At 40.8% G+C, this 24,974-nt stretch overlaps 2 protein-coding genes across 5 annotated transcripts in view; one reads left to right on the forward strand and one right to left on the reverse strand.

The window, feature by feature from the left end:
- Positions 1–2,223, reverse strand: part of FAM117A (family with sequence similarity 117 member A) — a 61,748-nt gene extending 59,525 nt beyond the window's left edge. Inside the window, exon 1 of the mRNA XM_037149966.2 lies at positions 2,202–2,223. The gene's annotated coding sequence lies outside the window, so the exon portion shown is untranslated. The remainder of the gene's footprint in view (positions 1–2,201) is intronic.
- An 89-nt stretch (positions 2,224–2,312) lies between these two features.
- Positions 2,313–24,974, forward strand: part of KAT7 (lysine acetyltransferase 7) — a 34,380-nt gene continuing 11,718 nt past the window's right edge. Inside the window, exons 1-8 of one of the 4 annotated variants that reach the window (XM_053673366.1) lie at positions 2,313–2,560; positions 5,371–5,586; positions 8,197–8,373; positions 12,084–12,323; positions 16,350–16,432; positions 19,880–19,969; positions 21,401–21,499; positions 24,160–24,270. In XM_053673366.1, the coding sequence (XP_053529341.1) occupies positions 5,415–5,586; positions 8,197–8,373; positions 12,084–12,323; positions 16,350–16,432; positions 19,880–19,969; positions 21,401–21,499; positions 24,160–24,270 (972 nt within the window). In that variant the 5' untranslated portion in view covers positions 2,313–2,560; positions 5,371–5,414. The remainder of the gene's footprint in view (positions 2,561–5,370; positions 5,587–8,196; positions 8,374–12,083; positions 12,324–16,349; positions 16,433–19,879; positions 19,970–21,400; positions 21,500–24,159; positions 24,271–24,974) is intronic. The other 3 variants (XM_037149960.2, XM_037149961.2, XM_037149962.2) reach the window with 3 other exon arrangements.

The following is a 24,974-nucleotide window of genomic DNA, read 5'->3' on the forward strand; positions in this document are numbered from 1 at the left end:
GGCTATTAGTGTCTCTGTTTCACAGATGAGAAAACTGAGGCACAGATAAATTTTAAAACTTGTCCAAGAGCCACACAGGTAGAAAGTGGCAGAGCTAAAATTCAACCCTACAGGTAGAAAGTGGTAGAGCTGATGAATAAAATAAATAGTAGTTATATGCTCCTATTGTTTGGGAAGAAGGGGAACAGAATAGTTACTGAATTGTATAAGGAAAAGTATAAATATAGCAGTAAATGCAAAATAACATATCACCGTGCCCTACGACCTCAGAAATCCTAAATCAGAAAAGACTTTCTGAAGAAAGTGAGTGTTAAAGAAGGTTGGCAGATGTACCGAGGCAGGAATAACAGCAGAGTTACCTCTGCGAAGTCTGGTGGATGAGGTTAGGCACAGGAGCAACTAGTCAAGGGCTTTGAAACGAACATCACTTCCTCCTTTGAGAGCTGATGGTGTCATGATGAAAATGACACTAGCAGTAAACACTGTTCGATTAAAAAAAAAGACAGAGAGAGAGAAAAGCTTCCAGGATCCCCCTTTGCCCATTCTAAACACACTTGGATGTTCTACTTTCATTTTAAACACACATTTTCTCTAGGATATTTCTTTCCTATTGGTGTTTATTTTCATCTTTCCACCCAACGGTACACTTTCCAAGGACAAGAACCATGTCTAAACAAAACACAGTAATACTTTCAATGTTCGCTGCAGTGTTAACTAATGTTGGACATTTGTAATGCTGTTATTGGTATGATGAATGGTTAAGCATGATTAGATCTTATTTGAAAGTACTAATTTCACCATCTATACATTTAGTGACTATAAGACAGTAAACACATTCTGATTGACTAGCAAGCATTTTCTGTGGGTAGAGAGCATGGTCTGGGCACTTCTGTGGATTGTATGAAAGACATGAGCTATGTTCTTAACATAAGAGCTCCTGACCACTAGTCGGGGAGCGACGTCCAAGAGTGACCTCAAAAACACACCAGTAAGTGCAAAATAGCAGTAACTGTGTGAAATTAAATGCTTAAGTGCTAGCGGTATACTGGAAGAAGAATCTCGAGCCCTTCCAAATAAGTTTTTATGTGCAGTTCAACCTACTAAGTAGGTTATTTAAGGTATTTATACCAAACACCAACATCTAAATATTAAATACTAAAAACTGCCTGTCTTAATGCCAGCCCAGGATATCCCCAAGGAGAGTGCTGGCTAAGGGTCTGGAATTTTAACTCTTCAGAGTCCTCCGTTGGGCACATCAATCAGATGTTTACCTTCCGTTGCTTTGTTCTTTAGTTCTGCACCTGCGGGAAATCTCCACTTTAGTTGGCCTCAGGTGAAACTGGGGTCCATGATCCTAAATTAATGACGAGCTTGCCTGGAGTCCACCCCCAGTCGTTCTCGGCCAAGCTTCAGTCCTCTCAAGGCTTTTCCTCCAGGGCTTAAAATCCTCAACACCTGCTCTCCCCTTCCCAGCCTTATATCCTTAATCTTCTTCCTTGACCCTCTCAAAGCAAGCCCTATTATTATTTAAACATCCATGTCTTTTTTTTAGCTCCAGTTTCACTAAAAATGTTTCTTCCTCTTCTTCCCTCCCCCAACTCCTGGCTCAAGCATCTGATTTCCAGGGGTCACTTGGGCTAAAATGGGGTTCACTGCTTCTCCGATTCTGATACGACACCCAACCTCCCGTTCCCACGGGCTACCCAGGCCTCTCAAACCCATACAGATTGGGGGAAGGAGGTGCGCGCCCACCACAAAGCTAAATTGGGAATTCTTTAAAGGTGCAGCTTCTGGAGAATGGTTCAGCCTTCGGCAACATGAATGACTAACTTAATTTGCCGTTCGCTAAAGGACAAGGACAATGTCTCCCCTACAAAAAACTTCCTGATTAGGGACGCTACCCTTTCGTTCCTTTTATAAATCTCCATTCCCACCACTTTGAGACACTGAGTGGCTGTGAAAATAGTTTTTTTGTGCAAAGTATCCCTTCTCAACTTTGAGATTCTATAATAGACGTAAACGTCCGTTAGCCAGTTAGGCAATGAAGGGGTTAAATACCAACAACCTGATGAATTCTGGGGATATCCATCCTCGATTTCAGAAATTAAAACAACTGGGAAGGGAAATTTTGCCCAAGATAAAGATGACAACCGTTAACTTCAATCGTAAGGTTTCTGCCCCGAATAAGAATAGCTACTCACGCCCACACAGGGTGTCATTCCCCTGAGTAAAAATGGCTGGCGCCCGTTAGTACTTCCTGCCCAACTTCAAAATGGCGCTCGACTAGCTTCACCAGGAGCGAACCGCCCAGCACCCGATCTGAACCACAACGTCAAAGTGACGCGAGCCCCAGCCGGAAGTGAAGGAAAAAGCGCTTCAGCCCGCGGCGCCTGCGCAGAAGGGTGTAGACGCTGTAAAGCAAGAAGCGCTTGGGATCGTCCGCAGGTTTGGGACTGCAACAGAGGCCGCCACGGAGCCCGCCGGAGCCCCCGTTCCTCTTGCTGCTGCTGCCCGAATTGGAAGTGTCGGGCCGCAGCCGCCGGCAATGCCACGAAGGAAGGTGAGAAACGGGATCGGAGGGATGGCGGGTGTCTGAGGGACGGTCGATTGAGCAGTGTGACGCAGTTGGTCACGTCTCACAGCCCCTGGGCTCCAAATTTCCGCTAGGTTTTAACCTAGCTCGGCAACCCTTTCTTAAGTTCATACCCAACAGGAAAATGTGGGCCCGACCCTGGCCTCGGCCTCTGCTTGTAACTATTCCCGCCCTCTGCTTGCCTGGCTCGGAGGCGTTCTTTTTGATAATTGGTGGCTGAAACGGCTAGGAGCATATTAATTGGCTGGTATCACCGCCAATCATTTGTGCCCAACGGTTACCTCCCCGCATACAGGGGAGGTGTCTGGGCCGGGCCCTAAACTCTCCGACTGGCGGCGGAGAAAGATCTCTTCTCTTTTGATTGGCTGAGCTTGGCAGTCTGTCCCGTTCAGGGGGGCGGTGCGGTTTAGCGGATCACGATTGGGTGTCACAAATCCCCACCTTTCCGGCTGGTGATGCGGCTAAATGGAGAGGCGGGGTTTGGGAGCATCCTTCCTTTCCGGGCGGGGGACACGACAAAGCAGGGCACTGCGTGGGACCGAATCCAGCGCTACTCCCACGGGATCTCACTATGGCCAATTGCATCCAAGCTGTAATTTTTTCTTATTTGCCTAGTTGGACAGTGTCTAGAAAATGCTGTTGATAAAGCCAAAAACTTTCTCGGATTAATGAGACTTAACAAGACCACCTTGGGACACCCCATTCCTTCTTTTTACAGCTGAACAGAGGCCTAAAGGAGACTCCCAAGCTACTCAGGCAATGTCAAAGCCAGCATTACAGAACAAATCTAAATTTTTGTTGACTACTTAACAGTGTGCTCATTGCTGGGGATTCACAATTAATTAGATATAACCCTTGGCTTATAGAAATCAGTCCGAAGAGGGGGTGGGACAGACATATAAGTAACTGTAGGATCTAGTAAATTCTTTACTTAGAAGTATATATACAGGGTGTTATGGGACAGATGGGAAGGAGCAAGTAAATCTGCTCTGGAGCAAGATGGGGAGTAGACTTGGTGAAAGCCAGAGAAGAGGTCAGGCCAGGAAAGGTTAGTCAGAGATGATCAGAGATTCAAATATCTGTATAACTAGATGGCATGACCTTTAGTTCCCACCTACCCCCTTTCATCTTACAGATTTTTATGATTCTGGGGTCTTTGCTCATTTCTAAACAGATTATCCTTGAACTATTTGGAAGGCTGGGTGGTATTCTTGCTCATTTCTGCCGACATCTTTCTCTTCACAGAGGCTTTCAAATAAAATATTTACACTTTTTAACGTTGTCTAAAAATGATCTATGTTGGTAGTTGTTTATATTAAGGTTTAGCAAATGCAGGAATAGTTTTGGTGCTTTCAAATAGGTCTACAGTCTCCCCAAATCAAAGAGCTCTTGAAAAAATAAGGTGTTTTTTTGGTAACTTATTTGGTGGCAAAGCCAGTTCTAAACAGTCCTGAGGCTGCATATAGTTTTTGTCTTCTTTAGTGTATATATGTATTTTGCTGCAGAAATATCAATGTGTTTGACTGTGGGGTGTAATTATTGAAAGTATTCCTTTTCTAAAAATCGATGAAATTGTGAATTCTAAACACAACTGGCCCTATGGGTTTTTTAATTAATTATTTATTTATTTTTATAGAGGGAGAAGAAGGAAGGGAATAAGAGAGGGATGTGTGAGAGAAACATTCATTTGGTTGCCTCTGGCATACCCCCTGCTGGGGGCCTGGCCTGCAACACAGACATGCTCCCTGACTGGGAATCGAACCTGTGACATTTCAGTTTGCAGGCAGGCACTCAATCCACTGAGCCACACCAGCCAGGATCTCTAAGGGTTTTGAATAAAGATTAGGGGACTTGTAGTGTGAGGCTTTGTATTGTGTGTGTGGTTTGTTTTGTTTTGCAAACGCTCTTTCTGGTTTAGTGAAATATAGTGTTACTGTATAGTGTTAATGCTTAACTGATAAAAGTTATCCTTATGGCTAAACATGCCCTAGGAAGCTAATAACTGACAAATAATTATTAATTGAAAATATTATAAAAATCTTTTGTTCATGAATCCTACAAGTCTTGTGCACGTTACTTTTTTAAAAAGCCTTTTTAGCATTCATGTGGAGAAGCTTCAAAGGTAGATAACATAAGAAAGAATTTTACTTCTTTCCTATTATTTTGGAATCAGAATTATGGACCATGATATTTTGAATTAGTGTATGGCTTTTTAAAGTGCGAGAGAGACTTTGAATGAAAGCTACCCTAAGGTTAAATGGGGTCAGGCTGTAACAGTTTTCTCACTACCTTGGACTTTCTGTAAGTGCATGGTTATGTCAGCCAGGTCATTCTGAGTTGGATATTTTTATTTCCACTTTGTGATACTGACCTCCAAATAGGCTTGTTTTAGAAATAGTCTTAATACAGGAGGAATCTTTAATACTTTTTGAAGATTTTGTTTATTTATATTTAGAGAGGGAAAAGGAGGGAGAAAGAGAGGGAGAGAAACATCAGTGTGTGATCGCCTCTTTCGCACCCCCTACTGGGGACTTGGCCCATGACCCAGGCATGTGCCTCGGCCAGGAATCGAACCAGCGACCCTTTGTTTCGCAGGCCAGAGCTCAATCCACTGAGCCACACTAGCTAGGGTTCCTTCTTCATTTATTTAATAAAGGTACATTATTTGTACCTTTGTTGTTCCTTTTAAATGTTCATAATAAAGGGAAATTAGCTGTGGAATCCTTTTTTAGGTTTGAACTTTGTGTTTTCAGCATTGTGGTTTGTTTTATTTCCAGTGTTAATTCAAACCCAGAGAGTAAATGTCTTCTGTGCTGTGCTAATGTCTGGATCTATGGTGTTACAGAGGAATGCAGGCAGTAGTTCAGATGGAACCGAAGATTCCGATTTTTCTACAGATCTCGAGCACACAGACAGTTCAGAGAGCGATGGCACATCCCGGCGATCTGCCCGGATCACCCGCTCCTCAGCCCGGCTGAGCCAGAGTTCCCAAGGTAAAAGGCTTCTCTATCTTCCTGACCACACCCCACAACCAATCGACTGGTCGTCACATTATTGTGTTAATGTGGAATGGAAACTGGTCCCGAGGCTTGATATAGATGCTAGAATCTGGTGACATGCAGGGTAAATGACAACCTAAGCATCCAGTCTTCAAAAATGGTTCCTTTGGGGATGCTGTCTATAGTTTTTAGACCCAAAAGAATTTTGTCTGGTATAATGAATGTGTAACACATGTATGGTTGAGTCATTTAATTCAGGGGTCCCCAACCTCTGGGCCAAGGACCAGTACCAGTCTGGGCCTGTTAGGAACCAGGCCACACAGTCGGAGGTGAGCTTGAATGTAATGCACTTGAATCATCCCGAAACCATACCCCTTACCCTGGTCCATGGAAGAATTGTCTTCCACAAAACTGGTCCCTGATGCCAAAAAGGTTGGGGACTGCTGGTTTAACTTTTTAGATTGTAGTTTTCCTGAAGTGGGAATGTTATAATTTCCTTTCTGTTAGAATGGTGTAGATTTAGGGACTTAAAATAGTCCCTTGAACTTGTTATTGATGGGGACCCAATACTTCTAAAACTATGTTTAATTCTGATTAGTCAGATACGCAATTAACAGATACAAACAGTTGATTCAATTATAAGGTGTAAATATCCAGAATTTTGCTATGTTAGTAAAGAATAGAGAATTTCTGTGTTAAAACTTTTTTTTCTAGAGCAATTAGCCATCTGGGTTTAGATCCCTCCTGGCTCTGCTCTGGGATTCTCTGGGTAGGAAGGAGGCTTGCAGTTAATACAGAGAGCTGATGATCATTATATTAAGGGGGGAAAATCTGATATACATTGAGCACTTAAATAGTGCTGATTTGGTTACTGCTATGTGAACGTTAGAGAAAACATCTGTTTTTCAAGCAAGACTGTGGGAATATTCTCTTAACAACTGTTCCTAACTTGATTTTTGAATTTAATATTTCATCTGGATTATAGCTGTTGTCTCTTGATTTCTCAATTTTTAAGTTTTGTTTTTAGCACAGTAGAGATATTGATAAGTGGCTACTGTTAATTCAGGTACGATGCCATGAACTGGAATGCCGTGATAGAAAGCTCAGTTGATGCCCTTGAGGACTGCTCATTTTAGTGTGAAATACAGATAAGGTGAACTGGTCATTGTAATGCATTGTGGTAAGGACTCAGAGAGGTTTGCATGGGTTACTGTGGAAGCCAAGAAATGGGGCAGCCAGATGAAGGCAGGACTCCCAGATGGAAACTTTAAAGGATCTAGTAGAAATTTACAAGTTGAAAAATGGGGAAATGTTATTATAGGCAGAAGGAACAGTGTATTTAAAGGAAAAGTCATAGTGTTCTTAGAAGGTATAATTGGTCATGCCCTGGACACCTAAAAGTTTTTTATTATTTATTTACTTACTTATTTTAAAGATTTCATTTATTTATTTCTAGAAAAGGGAAGGGAGGGAGAGAAACACCAGTATGTGGTTGCCTCTCATGTGTCCCCTACTGGGGACCTGGCCTGCAACCCAGGCATTTGACCTGACTAGGAATCGAACTGGTGACCCTTTGATTCACAGGCTTGTGCTCAATCCACTGAGCTACACAAGCCAGGGCTAAAAGTTTTAAGTATTCAAAACAGCTAGGAAGTACATGAGCTCTGAGTCTCTTTCTAGTTATATACTCCGTGGCCACAGAGCTGCACAGCTGCTGGGGACACTATTCACAATGTAGTCTATATTAGGCAGACCTCTCTACAGTGAAAGGTAGACTACATTGTAAGTGTAGCCCCCTGGAGGTATGCAAACTGATAACCTAATTGTGTGCTAACTTACACAAAAGTTCGAGAATTTCAGTTTTCTGTTTAAAATAACGCTTTGATTTCAGCTTTGAATTTCTTTTATTCTTTCTATAAGTGTCATTAGTCTGGAGATGTAGAAAAGCTACTAGGTGCTTCAGAACAGGTTTTGCAATCCAAAAGAATTGTAAAAGTTGTATTATTGCGTAAGTCTTTATGAATCTATTATGATTTTGCTTCAGGGTATCAGAGAAGGTAATCAGGAAGAAAAAGATTCCTAAAGAAAGGAAATGTTTGTATATTGTTATACCTTTAGTAGAATATTTGTTTTATGCTGGCTTAGGGTAAGGGAAGAAAGAGAGGATGCAACTATTATTTGTAAAGCACTAAATCTATGTACCAGGTATCCTGTTAAATCCTTTACATACATTATCTCACTTATTACTCACAACAAACAGTGAAGAATGTGCTACTAGTATTTTCCCTTTTTTAAGGATAAGGGAACAGGCTTAGAGAGGTTAAGCTTGCCTGAGTTGCCACAGCTAGTTGGTATGGTAGAGTGGAGTTGAATCTTTTTTCAGCCCTAATTCCAGAACCTAAATTTCTAATTCTTTATGACATTTCATCTCTTTGCCCGATCTAGGCTCTGCTGCTAATTTTTATTTATTAAACTATATATTTTAAAGATTTGTTGGATTTCGTGAAATACAAAGAATGAGGGCCTACATGCTAATAAATCATATGGATAGGAAATACAACAGAGTTCCTTCTTTTTACTTTAATTATTGTATTATCTTTTCAGATTCCAGCCCCGTTCGAAATTTGCAGTCTTTTGGCACTGAGGAGCCTGTTTATTCTACCAGGAGAGTGACCCGTAGTCAGCAGCAGCCTACCCCAGTGACTCCAAAAAAATATCCCCTTCGGCAGACGCGTTCTTCTGGCTCAGAAACTGAGCAAGTGATTGACTTTTCAGATAGAGGTGAGTGGTTGTGGGATAATTTGGACCCAACATAAGGAGGGAGTGGTCAATTTCTTTGTAAGGAAGGCTCAGGCCACTGCTTCAGGTAGATGCCTGATATGAAATTTCAGCTAGGTACATGCTTTTTTGCCCAGTTGCTTTCTGATGTCATGCTAAGGATAATTTGGTACTGTTCGTGAGATTCCGAATAGCTGGATCTATTAGATTGGATCTGCAGTAGGCAGAAGGGACTAGTCACCTCTTACCTACAGATGAAGAAGGCTTGGATCATCAGATTTTCCTTTTTAAAAATAAAATAAAGTTTTAATTTTTTTCAACTACCATTGACATTTGATGATATTTTTATTAATAAGTTTCAGGCGTTTAAGATGTACAGCATAGTGGTTAGACAGTTATATAATTTACATGCTGATTCTCCTGATAATTCTAGTCCCCACCTGGCATCATACGTAGTTATTAAAATGTCATTGGCTGTATTCCCTATGCGTACTCTACATCCCCATGACTATTTTTTAAAAATATATTTTATTGATTATGACATTACAGTTGTCCCATTTCCCCCCTTATTCCCCTCCACCCTGCACAACCCCTCCCCCCACATTCCCCCCCTTTAGTTTATGTCCATGTGTCACAAGTTCTTTAGATTCTATATTTCCCATACTATTCTTGCCCTCCCCCCTATTTTCTATCTATGGTCTATGCTACTTATTCTCTGTACCTTCTCCCCCTTCTCCTCCTCCCACTCCCCTGTTGCTAACCCTCCATATGATCTCCATTTCTATGGTTTTGCTCCTGATCAAGCTGTCCTCTTAGTTTGCTTTTGTTTTAGGTGTGGTTGTTAAGTGTGTGTTTGCTGTCCTTTCACTGTTCGTATTTTTTTAAAGATTTTATTTATCTTTAGAGGGGAAGGGAAGGAGAGAGGGAGAGAAATATCAGTGTATGGTTGCCTCTTGAGCGTCTCCTGCTGGGGACTGGCCTGCAAGCCAGGCATGTGTCCTGACTGGGAATCAAACCTTGATCCTTTGGTTTGCAGGCCTGCGCTCAATCCACTGAGCTACACCAGCCAGGGCTCACTGTTCATATTTTTTATCTTCTTTTTCTTAGATAAGTCCCCTTAACATTTCATATAATAAGGGCTTGGTGATGATGAACTCCTTGAATTTGACCTTATCTGAGAAACACTTTATCTGCCATTCCATTCTAAATGAAAGCTTTGCTTTCATTTAGAGCAGTCTTGGTTGTAGGTCTTTGGATTTCATGACTTGGAATACTTCTTTCCAGCCCCTTCTTGCCTGTATGGTCTCTTTTGAGAAATCAGCTGAGAGTCTGATGGGAACTCCTTTGTAGGTGACTGTCCCCTTATCTCTTGCTGCTTCTAGGATTCTCCTTCATTTTCATCTTGGCTAATGTAATTATGATATGCCTTGGTGTGTTCCTCCTTGGGTCCAACTTCTTTGGGACAGTCTGAGCTTCCTGGATTTCCTGGAAGTCTATTTCCTTTGCCAGATTGGAGAAATTCTCCTTCATTATTTGTTCAAATAAGTTTTCCACTTGTTGCTCTTCCTGTTCCCCTTCTGGTACTCCTATAATTTGGATGGTGGAACATTTAAAGATGTCTTGGAGGTTCCTAAGCCTCTCATTTTTTTGAATTCTTGTTTCTTCATATTTTTCTGTTTGGTCATTTTTTTTTTCTTCCTTCTGGTCCATTCCATGATTTGAGTCCCAGTTTCCTTCCCATCACTCTTGGTTCCCTGTGCATTTCCCTTCATTTCACTTAGTTAGCCTTCATTTGTTCCTCTAATTTGTGACTAAAATCAACCAGCTCTGTGAGCATCATGATCACCAGTGTTTTGAACTGTGTACCTGATAGATTGGCTATCTCTTGGTCACTTAGAACTATTGGCTCTGGGGCTTTGAGCTGTTCTTCTTGAGCCATAATGTTTTGGTCTATTCACGCCTGTTACATATGAGGGGCGGAGCCTTAGGTATTCACCAGGGCAGGGTGATCCAGTTGCTGGGTTGTGACACTGTATGTGGGGGCAGGGCCAGAGAGGGGCAATGGCGTTCGTTCTGCTCTATCTTGGATTTCAGTCCCCTCTGCTGCTTTCCACAAGCAAATTGGGCCCTTTTGGTGCTGGTTCCTGGGCATGTGGGCTTGTGCACTCTCCAGGACCCTGTGGGTCTCTCCAGTGAACTCTTTGTGAGCCTGGGAGCCTCTTCCAGCACCTCGACCTCCAAAAGTTTTTCCCATTGGTGCTTTTAGGCTTTATTTCCCGGCACAGGAGCCCTGGGTTGCGTGGTCTGTCTCACTGCTAATTTTTTTTTGCCTGGTTTATCTGCGCATGGATGTGTGGTCTCAGTCAGCCAGCCGCCTTTCGCCCTCACTGGGTCCTTCCATTGCCACCGCATGCCTGGGATCTGCCAACTGCCGCCTGCGTGCCTGGGTCAGTCCGGCCACTTTTTTCTGCACGACCCTCGCTCCGCCAGCTGCCCCTCTTACCAGTCTGGCTGAATGGTTTGTGGTTGTCGGACTTCCGTACAGTTCAATTTTCTGTCTGTTTTGGTTGCATTTTTATTATTAAAACTTTGTCGTCTTTAATTTTGGTTGCGTGAGGAGGCACAGTGTTTCCACCTACGTCTCCACCTTGGCCGGAAGTCTCCATGACTGTTTTGTAGCTACCAGTCTATACTTCTCAATCTCATCACTTTTTCCACCCAGCTCCCCAATGCCCATTCCATCTGGTAACCTTCAGTTTGTTCTCTGTATCTGGGAGTCTGTTTCTTTTTTGTTTATTTTGTTATTTAGAATCCACGTAAAAGTGAAATCATATGGTCCATCCATGTTGATGGACCAGATTTTCTTATAGCCATGCTTATCAGTCCATTTATCTCTGAATTTCTGAGGTGTCCTTCAGTAATGGGGATGGTGAGCTGTTGAGATTGTGATTCATCAGCCCTAATCAGAGGCCTGAGAGCAGAGGTTACAGACTGGTGAGCTTCTAGCCAGCCAACATGTTTGGTTGGTTTGCTTGCTTGCACAGTATTTACTTTTTAAAAAATGGTTGACAATATTTGAAAATACAGAAATTTTATATGAAAACCTGGGTTACTGTTTTCTTTTACAAAATGGAAAGCTCTGGGCACCTGAGATGAGCAGTCACCCCAGGAATAGTTGGTAGCTGTCCCTTGAGATGGATGACTATCTTGCTGTTTGGCCTTGCTTGGCCCCTGTAGGCATTTGGTGTGCCAGCCCTGATGTGGAGTCTGGAGTTGTTAGGTTACCAACAGCTAACTCAAGAGTCAGGTCTATTCATACTTTTCGCACCAAGTCTGTTTAGTGTTATCCAGAAAGGCAAATATTTTTCTTTGTCTTTCATCTTGTGTATCTCCTGGAGATAGAGTGGTGTGGTAATGTTTTTAAAAATTTATTTCTATCCACTTTTGATTGGCCCCCATGATTGGGGGCTTAGGGAGAAACACGGATAAGTGAAAGTGTTAGGTAACCCACAAATTCAATTATCCGCAGAATTTAAAGTTGCCCAAAAAGAAGTATTCTTTTTCCTTCATTTTCCATTTAGCCTTTGTAAGAGATACATAGCTAAAAGTTACTGCTTAAATCATAGAGGATTTGGAAAGCCCATAAATTCTTCCGAATAGTAAACTGCTAACTAAACACTATTCATGAGTTTTACCAATTGTTTTTACTTTAGAAACTAAAAATACAGCCGATCATGATGAGTCTCCACCTCGAACTCCAACTGGAAATGCACCATCTTCTGAGTCTGACATAGACATTTCCAGCCCCAATGTGTCTCATGACGAGAGCATCGCCAAGGACATGTCCCTGAAGGACTCAGGCAGCGACCTCTCTCATCGCCCGAAGCGCCGTCGCTTCCACGAAAGCTACAATTTTAATATGAAGTGTCCTACACCAGGCTGTAACTCTCTGGGTAAGTTCATGGCACCCCGTGTTCTGTGGCTCTCTCCCCCTCGGGATTTAGGATCCCCCAGAGATGTTTAGTGCTCTGCTATGATCCAGCTGCTTAGGTCATTCAGTGACCATGTGCTTAGAGTAACAGCGAATTAGTTGCCCACTTAATAAAAGCATTTCTGCTTTGTGGCCTATTGTCCATAATAAAAGATCTGGAAATTAACTGTGATGCACCATTCGGTTTATTGAGAACTTTTTCCTAGTGAAAAATTCTCTCCCTTTTCTAGTTATCTAGAAAAGTTATCTCCCAACATTTCATTGTTTGGTGCATAGTGCAAGCTTAACGAGGATTAATAGAGTGTAAGCTAGTGCAGAATAGAGGTTGTTTGGCCATGGCTGTTAAGGAAATGAGAAAAGCAGATTATATATTTACCAAGAAGCAATGAAACTTCAAGACTGCAGATGAGACCTCTGGCCTTTTGTGACTTCAGTAGTTTTAGGTCTTGTTGCTTTGTGTATTTAGCGAGTGTAAACTAAATAAACATATCTTCTCAGATAAATGAGTATTTTATTGTTTCACTGACAAACTGTGAGCCCTTGCTGAGGGATTCTTGTCACGGTTTAAACTTTATTTGTGCTCCCTAGGTGAGCTTAGGGGCAAACATTGGGCTTAAGCTTTTGTCTAGAGTTGGAAGGTGCTGATTGGGAGATAAGGGCCCTTTCCCTACTGGGTCTGTATCTCAAATGTAGCCTTTGAATGTGGCTAGCAGGTTTAGAAAAAAAGGTAGAACAGAGTAAGTTGCTACTTTGCAGGCTGCCATACATTTTCTCTAGTATTTTATTTATTTGGATCCTTCCTAGATCTTAGGAGCAGTTTCTAAAAAATTCAACCCTTCCAAATGCATAAAAAACAGTTAAAGTTCCTCTGAATGCATAATAGTTGTCCAAAGTAACTGTTTCAGGCCCAAGTCAAGTTCCTGGGGATAATAATGAAAAATTAAGATTAGGTGACATCATACAAAGTCTGGTACAAGCAGAAGATAGCTAATATATTTTAAGAGGATAAGGGGAGCTGCTTGCTACACAGAAAGAGAGGGAACTTGCCTCAGCTCTGCTAGTCACTATCCATGCATCCCTGAATTGTTGCTTTTATTTTATGTACTGTATTTAATTAGTCATTCAATAAATACTTCTTGAGTATATATCTGGGGCCTACAGGTGAAGAACTTTTACTTAAGCACTTCAAGCCTTTCTGTAGGGTTTTAACTTTTCACAAGCACATAACACTTTTATACCAAAAATTTTTTTTAAGTTAATGCCATTGTTTGGCCTAAGGTAAGGAGTGGAACAAGATTAATAATAATTTTGGAAGCTTGGGTTCATACTTTTCAAACTGTGCCAGTACATTAAAACCAAAAGTCAAAGTAAACTTTCCTGTAATGCAGTAGATTTGTATTTACCCTCTGGTCTGCCTCATTAGGGGGGCTAAGTCCTGGCATAACCGCCATACCTTCGACCTCATCCCTTCCTCTCCATTCTGGTCGCTCTGGCCCAAAGTGTACCTCTCTGCTTAAGCATTCTCCTGCCCCAGGCCCCTCTTTGCTTGCTCTTTGCTCTAAGCCTAGTGCTTATTACCCAGATACTCATATCGCTCTTTCTTCTTTCTGCTGTAATGTCACTTTATCAGAGTGGCTTTCCGTAACCTACTGTGTATTCGCGTGCACACACATTATCCTACCCTCTCTGCACGTCATACTTATTTTCCTCCGTAGCACGTATCTCTAGTTGAATACCCATCTTTCTGGTTTGTCTTCCTCGGTTAGTTACCTCCAAGAGGATTGGAATTTTGACATGTTCCCAATTACATCACCAGAACTTTAAAAAGTGTCTGCCACTTGGAAAATAATTCAGTAAGGCCCTTGTTGGGTGGCTCACTTGCTTGGAGCATTGCCCCTTATACCAAAAGATTACAAGTTCCATCCCCACCCAGTCAGGGTACATTACAGAAGGCAACTGATCACTGTTTCTCTCTCACATGGGTTTTTCACAGTCTCTCTCTCTCTCCCTTCCTCTCTCTCTAAAATCAGTAAACATATCTTTGGGTACGCATTAAAATATATACTCATATATGTACATACGTATTTCTTGTTAGTATTCATAAACACTACACAATGATGTTTGGATATCTTGGATATTTTACATTATTTGCACTTAGAGAATACAAAGAATTCCATTGTGTATTGATAGTTCATAAATTATTGAAATTGTCCTAGGTTGATTGACATTTAGATTATTTCTCATTTTTGCCTATTTTGAACAGTAGGGTAGTGGACAGTTTTGTATGTATGTATTTTGGTGTCTTTCTAGAAAATCTGTTGGATAAATTCATAGCTGTGGAATTGCTAGATGAGCTATTGTTTTAAAATTCTTTTAAAAATATTTTTAAATTTATTTTTAGAGAGAGGGGAAGTGAAGGAGAAAGACTGGGAGAAAAACATCAATGTGTGGTTGCCTCTCATGTGTCCCTTACCGGGGATCTGGCCTGCAGCCCAGGCATGTGGCCTTACCGGGAATCGAACTGATGGCCCTTTGCTTCACAGGCTCATGCTCAATCTACTGAGCTACACCAGCCAGGGCTAAAATTATTAATATAAACACATTAAATTGGTTTTAGTTGACATATTATAAAATAAGACATGACTTGGGTAATTTACTCAGCAGTTAAAAATGCGTGATATCTAAGAAGGCTTGCTGTAGCAGTCATACTTTATATTTTATGTATAGTGTTTGACCACTGAGAGTAGTTTTTTGTGCCCGAGGATTTCTAAAATTGTATGTTTTTAATAATACAATTCCAGAGAAATGGCAGCCTGTATATCATGTAGTAACTCCCCTCTCCTCCAGAACTTAGACTGTGTTTGCCCTTTAATGCTTATTCTGTAAGTCATGTTGTATAATTTTTTAAATCCCAGTGTCTCCTTTACTCAAAATTAAATCTTTTTTTTTCCCCATGAAAGACAAATAAAGATATTTGCAGACTTGCAGTTTTTGGCTTAGCCAGTTTATCTTTTTACCCCACTAGCATTGTCGCACCACCCCTCTCGGTCTTAGCTGTTCCATACACCTTTCGGTTGAGGAGACGCTTAAAAAGGAAATGATGTTTCACCATCCTCATTAGAGGACCCTGTGCAGACTGCCTGTTTAAAAGTTTGGTTGTGGAAGAAGCCTAAACCTTTAAACGAAACCAGCCTCCCCCCTCCAAAAACTGAATATATTTAATTTGGTCCGAAGTTACCAAAATGTGTTTACTTAAATGATAGAAAAGACTGTTTCGTTCTCCAGTTTTTATAAGTTTCTGTTGATTATCGGGTAGTTCATCGAGTAGATAGAATTGCAAAACAGAGTGTACACTCGTTACACACATGGCTTGATCCGTTTAGCATAAGACAGTTAAATTTTACCAAGAGAGAATATTCGTTCTTGTGATTTTGTGCCTTTATTGTAACATGGCTTTATGACATCTTAGAATTTGGGAAATTCATATCAGAATAGAAGGAACTGAACACACACAAGTATGTGCAAGGATTGTTAGATCCAACCTATGGAATAAAAGAATTTATTGTGGGTGCAACTTATGGCCCTTAACAGCACTTACTTTGATGGATTCAATCTCTCTGATTCAGTCTCCTTGACCAGACATCTATTTGGTAAAAATGGTACAGCAAAAAAAAAGAAAGAAAGAAAAACCACCCTGACTGGTGTGGCTCAGTGGATTGTGTGCCGGCCTGTAAACCAAAGGGTCACCAGTTCGATTCCCAGTCAGGGCACATGTCTGGGTTGCAGGCCAGGTCCCCAGTGGTGGGTATGTGAGAGGCATCCACACATTGATGTTCCTCTCGCTCCCTTACACTCTCTAAAAAAATAAATAAATAAAATCTTTGAAAAGAAAAAGAAAAGCCAGCTTTTTTGCTTTGTTTTTGGAGAAAAATAGCACTTTCTAAGTTTAAATCTTCTATCTTGAGATTGTTTTCCCTTCCTTTAACAGGACATCTTACAGGAAAACATGAGAGACATTTCTCCATCTCAGGATGCCCACTCTATCACAACCTCTCAGCTGATGAATGCAAGGTAATTGTGTTCTCTTTTTTTCAACTTGTACTTATCGAGTGCTTACCATTTGCCAGGCACTTTGCTAAACAGTAGGGCTCCGGTGAGGACAATACGCAAGGTTCTTGCTCTTAAATTCTAGAGGGGGCCCTGGTTGGTGTGGCTCAGTGGATTGAGCACTGGCCTGCAAACACAAAGGTCACTGGTTCAATTCCCAGTCAGGGCACATGCCTGAGTTACAGGCCACGTCCCCAGTTGGGAGTGTGTGAGAGGCGACCAATCGGTGTATCTCTCATACATCAATGTTTCTCTCCTTCTCTTTCTCCTTCCTTTCCCCTCTCTGAAAGTAAATAAATAAAATCTTTTTAAAAAATTCTAGTGGGAGAAACAAAAAGTAACCGTTTTTAAAAACAACGATAAAAGAATCAACTATAGTATATAATGAGTGCTTTGAAAGAAATTAACAAGGGGGTTAGCCGTGGAATATTTGGAACATCACCTTTTAGTGTATTACTTATCATTGAAAGTTAAAGGACTGGTAGGGACCTTTTTCACTGAGGACACATTTGCATAAATATGTGGTCTCAATATTTATGCATTGGGTAGGTTCTCTTCTTACAAATCTGTGGAAACATTTTGCTTTTAAAAAGTTTTTCAGCCCTGGGCGGTGTGGCTCCATTGGTTGGAACATCGTCCTGGAAACCGAAAGTCATGGGTTCATTTGCCAGTCAGGGCACAAGCCTAGGTTGTGGGTTCAGTCCCACTGTCGGGGCATGTACGAGCGGTGACCCGTCAGTGTTTCCCTCTCTCCCTTCTTTCCCCTCTCTCCAAAATCAATAAGCATATCCTTGGGTTAGGATTAAAAAAAAAGTTTTTCATAATTCTTTATCCCTTTCTGTGGAGTACTCTTCCTTTTTGTTGTTCTCATTCATACCTACTCTTGGCTAATTCTTGTTTTAAATTCTTGAAAAATATAGCCTTAAATAACCTTTGCAATTTTAGAATAATGGATTTAGGAGTGGAACCTAAGATTGTATTTTATATGTTTCTATGTGGGTTATTGCTACCAAGGATGGAACCGGAAAACTATAGGGAAGCGAGAGTTGAAAATGTTGTTAATTACCATAAATGGATTGCTCAGGTAGTAATTGTACAGGTTATCCAAGCTGGTTAAAACAAAGCATTAATTGTTTCTGTGCTTGTTATTTTGTTAACAAGCCCAGGGTCACAGTTTGATTCTTATATGAGGCAGTTTCATCCTGAGAAAAATTAGATTCCCCAGATGACCTTACCTCTCCCTGATTCAGAAATTTGTTCTCTCATTTACAAGCCAAGCACAGGATGGAAAGTTTCTTTATGTGTTCAGTCTTTCAGCAAAGTAGTATGCTTGCTGTCAATGCTTATAAGGATTTGAAGGTTGAGGACACTTTTATTTTCTTCATTCCAAGTCTCTTCTATAAGCAAGGTAGTTTCTTCTGCTCTGTGTAAGAGTAAGTGGTGGGTCTTTCTGTTATTCTTCCTGTTGTCTTCCTCTTAGTCTGAGACCAGCTCAAAGCAGAAGCAGCTCTGCTGGCATCTGTGTCTAAGCTGACAAGCCACTGTGTGCTCCTTTCTCTGAAAGTAGCTGTGATCTCTGGTTTGGAGAGTTGTCTCCTATCTCTTATTTCTAAATAGAATGGTCTGATCCTGTCATGGGTTTTACATAAAATTCTTGCTGAAATAACTTAAAATTGTTTGCCTGTAGCAATAGGAACATGTTACCTAAAGCAATTTATTTTTTAAAAATAAAAATATCAGTTATGGAAGAAAATTCTGAAAAAAGGGAAAGCATTACCCGATTTTTGCCTCTTTTGTGCTTTTCTTTTCAAAGGGAGTCAGGCTCAGCATAATCCATCTTTACCACTGGAACATGTGTTCGGAGAATCGATAATTCTGGGAGAGACATACTTGTACTATATTTAGAGTCCCAAATGGAGAGATTAGACTAATTCCTCACATGTATTAAAAGCTCTAGCATTTTTAAAGCCCTTGCATATACATGGTTACCCTGAGCTTCCTGGTAAACGATGGCCACCAGTGATATGGCCACATTTATTCAGTCCTAGGTTTCTGCGACCGCAGGTGCCAAACAGTGCTGGTATCCAAGGGTTCTTCGAATGTGAGAAAAGGCTGTGCATTCAAAGGAGTGTGTTGACTGCCTCCCTCTCATGGTGGGAGGCAGTCAACACATGAATTAATAAGTAATAAGAATGTCATGTAGTGGTAAATGTAAGAAACACAAATACTAAAGATATAGAAAGTGGCAGCTTTGGGGTGTCGGGGGGTATGGCTCCGCTTTTGCTTGGGCTTTAGGAAGGCCTGTTGCAGGTGTTGACATTTGACCTGAGCCATGGCTGACAACAAAGAGGCAGTTGCATCAAGGTCTAGGAGGAGAGATCTAAGTAGAAGGATGAACAAGCTCAAAGGCTGTGAGGGGGCTAAACTGTTGGGCCAAAAGTTGGCCAGTGTGGCTGGAGCATGTCACAAAGGACCTGTGGGTCCTGGCTCAAGGAGTATGTTTGTGTTCTGTTGGCTGTGGGAAGTGTGTGGAAGTGTGATGTAACTTCATAAACCCTTTTCAAAAATCACAGGTTGCTAGTGTGCAGAGAATGGACTGGAAAGGGAAGAGCTGACTCAGGGTCTAGTTGGAAGGTTGCTCTGAAGTTCAGGCAGTGGATGGTGACCGGACTTGTGTTGTATCAGTGGAGACAGTAAGAACTGGTAGGACTTAGGCTATATTTTGGAGGGGAGCAGCCTAAATAGACTTGCTGGTGGATTCAATGTGAGGTGTAGGAGAAAAAGAATCAAGTACAACATTCAGGTTTTTGACCTGACCACTTATATAGAGACAGTTGCTCTTTATTGGTGTAGGAAGATTTGGGGTGGAGCAGAGCTGTGGGGCAATGTCAGTCTGCTGTTTTGACCATGCGGAGTTTGAGGGTTGAAGTTGTCAAGACTGTTGTATACAAGCCCTCACCTTCCCGAAAATGAACTGAAATTGTTGGAGAGCTAATGCGATTTGTCTTAACTATGGAGTTGAGTTTCCCTATAGACCTGACTGCAGGTATCCAGCGTTTTCTTTGTATTTCACTCTGTTCTTTGTACTTTCTCTGTTCTTGTTTCTTTTTCATTGTGCAGTGGAAAGAGTCCAGGTCAGAGTTTTCAGTTAAACTTTAATTAAATTCTTAGCTTTACCACCAAGATTTAGCTGTAATTGTTTGACTTCTCTGCTCCTCAGTTGATGGCTGGGAAAACAGGTTGTGAAGCTTGCCTTACCTGTATCTTACAGGTTTTGTGAGAAATAATGTGAAGACCCTTTGGAAGTAGAAGTGCCACATAAATCCAGGGGATTCCTTCTTGTATTCTTATGCACGAAGTGAACATAGTTGTAGAGGCAGGAGGATTTATTGACGTTGTTGATGGTTGCAGGTGAGAGCACAGAGCCGGGATAAGCAGATAGAAGAAAGGATGCTGTCCCACAGGCAAGATGACAACAACAGGCATGCAACCAGGCATCAGGTACGGCCCTTGTTAATGCTCTGGCCACTCACAGTTTGAGCACCAAGTCTTGGGTATCCTCTGCCCGTGACTGTCTTTAGGCGTATCCCTTGCCTCTTGTTTTCTATGGTATGTCTAAGTAACTGGTCTTAGTCAAACTCAGAATCACATTTGATTTTAAAATAGGAAGTTTTCATGAAACAAACACTTACACATCATAAATGAAGGAATCATGCAATTTATGACAATGGTAATGATAATATAGAATAATAAAAGATAATCCTCATTATTTGAAAGATTATACCTGCTGCTCTATGTCCTCATTTTGCATCTACTTTTTAACCCACTGTAGTTTATCTTCAAACCCTTCCACTCTGCCAGCACGATTCCAGGATCACCAGTGACTTTTCCTGAACATTTGACATTGGTTGATGATGTCATTTTTCTTCTACTTCTCTCTTCCCTTGAATTCCAAAATGCCGCTTAACCTACTTCTTCCACCTCTCTGAACATTAATTTCTTGTTCCTCCCTGAATGCCTTTGGTCTCTACTCTTGCTGTGTTTCTGCTCCAAACTCTATACCTATACCAAGAAGAAGATGTATTTATCCTTCAAGGCCTTATGCAACTCTCAGCTATTGTAGAAATTCTTCCCAAAACTTCTCCTACAATTAGTGAATTTCTTCCTCATGCATTTGCACTGCAGTGTTCTCAGAATGTTAGTTTAGCGCTTGTCACATGTTGTACACACATAGCTCATTATGTGATGTCTGTTTCGTGATTAGATTATAGCTGATAGCAGAGGAAGCGTGGCGATGAGGGAGAAGTTTGGCTCTGGAGTCAAACGGATCTGATTTGAATTCTGCGGTTCATTGACTCTAGCATTGTGGTCTTGGGCAGGTTAGCTAACTGCCTTAAACTTTATTTTTTTGTTAATAAAAAGGAGTGAATAATACCTACCTGGCGGGGTGGTTAGCTAAATGATGCATAATAAGATACCCCCAGTGCTTGGCAGGTAATAAGCACTCTATAAGTCATGGTTACAGTTTTCTTCATTGTCTGTCTTGGGTTCTCTCCTTATTCAGTTTTAAAATTTTTGTTCATTTTATGTCAGTATTTGGAAAACAGTAAGCTTTTGATAAATCATACTGAATTGAAATGATCTTTATTTTAACCCTTTTGTTTTTGGTGGAGACTTCCATCCTTAATTTATGTTTGGGTTAATATTAAAGTAAGTACATTCCTGAACTCAGAATAACTGACAGGGTAGTGGTCTAAGTGCCCAGGACATTGATTTGGAATTTTTAAATTGCTAATAGCTTTCACAAGGCTGTTGTAACACCTCTGACACCCCCCGCCCATATTTATTTTTTTTGTTACTTTCATTTTGCAACTAATTGTACAGTGAGTTTTCTAGCTAGTTTAGATCAACTGTCTTCCTTTTTCCTTCTAGGCACCAACAGAGAGGCAGCTGCGATACAAAGAAAAAGTTGCTGAACTCAGGAAGAAGAGAAATTCTGGGCTGAGCAAAGAACAGAAAGAGAAATACATGGTGAGAAAAAGTTAAATACTTTAATAGCATGAACTCCTTTTGGTTTCTAAGCTTCTGTTTTTTATATTTGCTTTTGATGTTCTGTGTAAGTAGAAGGACTCTTCTCTGGCAATTAGAGTTTACTGTATTCTCCCAAAACAGGCTGGTAAGAGTGGAAACCAGAGGTCTTCCAAAAACAAAATACTTTCAGAATTTAGATGGGAAAAAAAAAGTTCAATCCTGTAGTTGTTTGTAAACTTCAGCTTTACGGGGTTAAATTCACCCATTCAAACAAATGTTACAATGTCTGTATGAGGAAAAATATTCAAGTTAAGCTGTAGTCCACTTATTTTGATGGAAAAATAAAATTCCTACATAATAAAAAGTATTCATTGATGTAGTCTATAAATCTTTTCATAGTATTTTAAACTTTTTTGTTCTAATTTTTAAATTAATGCACATTTCAATAGAAAATATAGAACAATTAAGTAAAGTATACAGAAATACACATTAATCTACTGTTTAAAATAACTCCATTTAGCATTTGGGGTGTATCCTAGTGTTTTACATAATGCCTAGTTATTTATATCATCTGGTTATTACTATAAGTACAATTTTTAATTCTGTTGTCATTGAATGTCTTAAACTAATTTTCTCATTTTGTTAAAAATTCTTCAAAATTTTTGTGTAAATTTAATTTTAAGTAAAGATTTATTCTATTATAAACCTATTAACAAATGCTTACTGTTGAAAATACCCCCAAAATAGGGGAAGGAATTCCAATGAAAATGACCCTCCAAGATGTTGTATAAACAAACCACTGTTGAGAGTTTGGCATGCGCTCACTCAGTCTTTTTCTGAGGGTGTTTTTATTGTTCCACTGGAGCTGGCAGTTCTTGGGGCAGGTCATTAGGAGTATGGTCTGTGACTGCTGAGCAGTCAGCATGGCTTCACTGAGACAAAAATATGCCAGACGATGCATTTACTTTTTTGGTAGTCATCCCTGTCTTGAAAGTGACCTTATGAATGAATGGAGATGGGCCTGTGTGGGATGAGGGCACCGTGGGGCGGATGTATAGCTGAACCCCCACACCAGACTGTGTTGGGTTTGTAGACGAAGGGCTCTCTAGTGGTTGGCTGCAGGGTGCAAGGTGGTGTTTTTCTCTCTGTCTTGTTCAGTGTGTTTATCTACAGGTCAGGCAGAGGTGTAATGATACAGTAACATGTACTAGCATTTATCGAGTGCTCGTGCTAGCGCTGTGGGCACGTTGCTCCCGTTGTCTTTGTAGCAGAGATGGATGATGTTTCACCTGTTTTGTAGATGGGAGACAGGCTGAGAGAGGCGATTTGCCCAGAATCATACAAGTAGAAAGAAGGTCTAAAGTAAAAGTTTCTGAAATTTATCTTACAAACATCTGCTTTCCTATGGTTTTAGTGGTAATTTGGACCCAACCTTCCTGGTGAAAATGTTGGGTGGTGTATTTTTTGAAGTTTTAAAAAGAAGGTTTACCATTTATAAGAACTTTTAGAGCAGGTAAAACTAATCTATGGTGATAGAAAAAAAAAAGTTCCTGAAACTAGCAGAAACAGCTAATACTTAGAACCTAAATCTTAGATGACAGAGCCCACATTCAGAAAGCTCTCCATCAGATCGGCCCAGGTTAACCATAAGAAATTTTACTACGAGTAAAGGTACTGGTAAATGGTTTCTTCATGTGCTAATGTGTGTGTGAAATCTATAGTGTTCTTCCTGGGCTGGGCCATTCACTCCACCTGACTGTCATTATCTTCTACCCTGTGGGTGGGAGGTGGAGCCTGATGGAGTGGGAAGGGCTAGAGTCAGAGGTTTAAAAGGGAAATTTCCTTTGTGGCCTTTCTTTCCTGCGAAAGGATACTTGTAGGAGTGCCATGGTGAGGTTTGATAGTTATTTAAAACTGGGTTGTGTTTAGGCTTTTAATTTTCCATGGCTGTTCTCTCTTTTGTTCTTGCTTAATATTTAGTAAAATATTCTTAAAAGAATTGAGCCTGTTTTTCATTTGCACTTGGGCTGAGTTCTAAGTGAGAGTGTTGCAGTGCCTTCCGTGGACAGTGTGATGGTGTAGCAGTTCAAAGGGAAGAGTTTACAAAAGTCTGTTGTCCAACTGCCCCTTCCTACCTGCAGATTTTCCTTTCAATTTAAAATCTTAGACTCTAGGCTTAAGGATTTGTTTTTTTGGTTTGTGTTGTTTTTAAACAGGGGAGTATCCACCAAAGTTTCTTCCAGACCTCAGGAGTCTGGGAATCTGGGGTGCCTTTGGGTTTGTTACATTTTATTTATTTTTACTGTTGTGCACATTTTCAGGGGGAGAAATGGACGCATAGCGATCAGATAGATTTTTGGGTGCCTGTTTAAAGGTAGAGAAGAATGAAACTCCCTTTTGGAGAGGTTGCTTGTAAGAGCGTTTCCCTTTCCAGATTTCACTGGCATTGGTAATCAGTGTCTTCTAACCTGCCTGATATTAATCAGTATTAATCTGGTATTAATCAGTGGTGTGTCTCTTCCAAATCCATAGTGCCTAGCATATTATCGGGCATATAGTAGGCACTAAAAAAATAGCTTGGCCCTCTGGTTGGCATCGTTGAAATGAAATAGATGATGTTCTTAGAAGTGGAGGGTATCATGCTCTGGTTATTTTTTTAGGAGCACAGGCAGACCTATGGGAACACTCGGGAACCTCTTTTGGAAAACCTGACTAGCGAGTATGACCTGGATCTTTTCCGAAGAGCACAAGCCCGGGCTTCGGAGGATTTGGTGAGTATTAAAGCCTCCAGCGGAGGACCACTGTGATGGGCCCTGAGAATTGCCCAGGAAAATGATGAGCAGTCAGTTGGATGGAAATTCCATGTACTTTACTGCTTGTCTCTCTTTCCCCTTCCCCCAGCCATCTTAATTGAGACTGTCTCCCTTCCCATTCATATTTAAAATCAGTTACCCCTCCTCCTTTCCCTCAACCCTTAGAATTTTTACCCTACATCTCAATTCCTGGAAGGACCTGTTTGGGCATGGGTAGCTGGATAAAATGATAGGTGCCTCTTTGTCTCAGTTGAATAATTTGCAATTCTGAGAACCTGTAGACTGGGAGGTACCCCCTGTTGTTCTCTTAACTCAAACAGGAACTCCCCTTTTCGGGGCTGCCTCAGCCCTGAAATACAGCCATAAAGAAATGAAAAGAAGAGCGATGGGAAAGGCTCTTGTCAGATATTCTAGAATGAATGTTCGACACATCCAAGTTTTACATATTAAGTTGGTTTTTCTGTTCTGATTTTTATTTACAGTTCAGTAACGTTCGATACTCTAGGCAGAATGTTTTTTTCAACAAGTGTGCTTAATGAAAACCGTGATTGATTAAATGTTCAGGGAATCTCTGTAAAGCGAATCTCTCTTTTTAAATTACATTGAATACTTAGTTCATTTAAAAATCTTCCAATAGGCTTGTTGAAAGTTTCATAGGCATC

Source organism: Artibeus jamaicensis, unplaced genomic scaffold (assembly GCF_021234435.1).
Source record: "Artibeus jamaicensis isolate MK-2021 breed Jamaican fruit bat unplaced genomic scaffold, CSHL_Jam_final contig_1998, whole genome shotgun sequence".
In the NCBI taxonomy this organism is placed as follows: domain Eukaryota; kingdom Metazoa; phylum Chordata; class Mammalia; order Chiroptera; family Phyllostomidae; genus Artibeus; species Artibeus jamaicensis.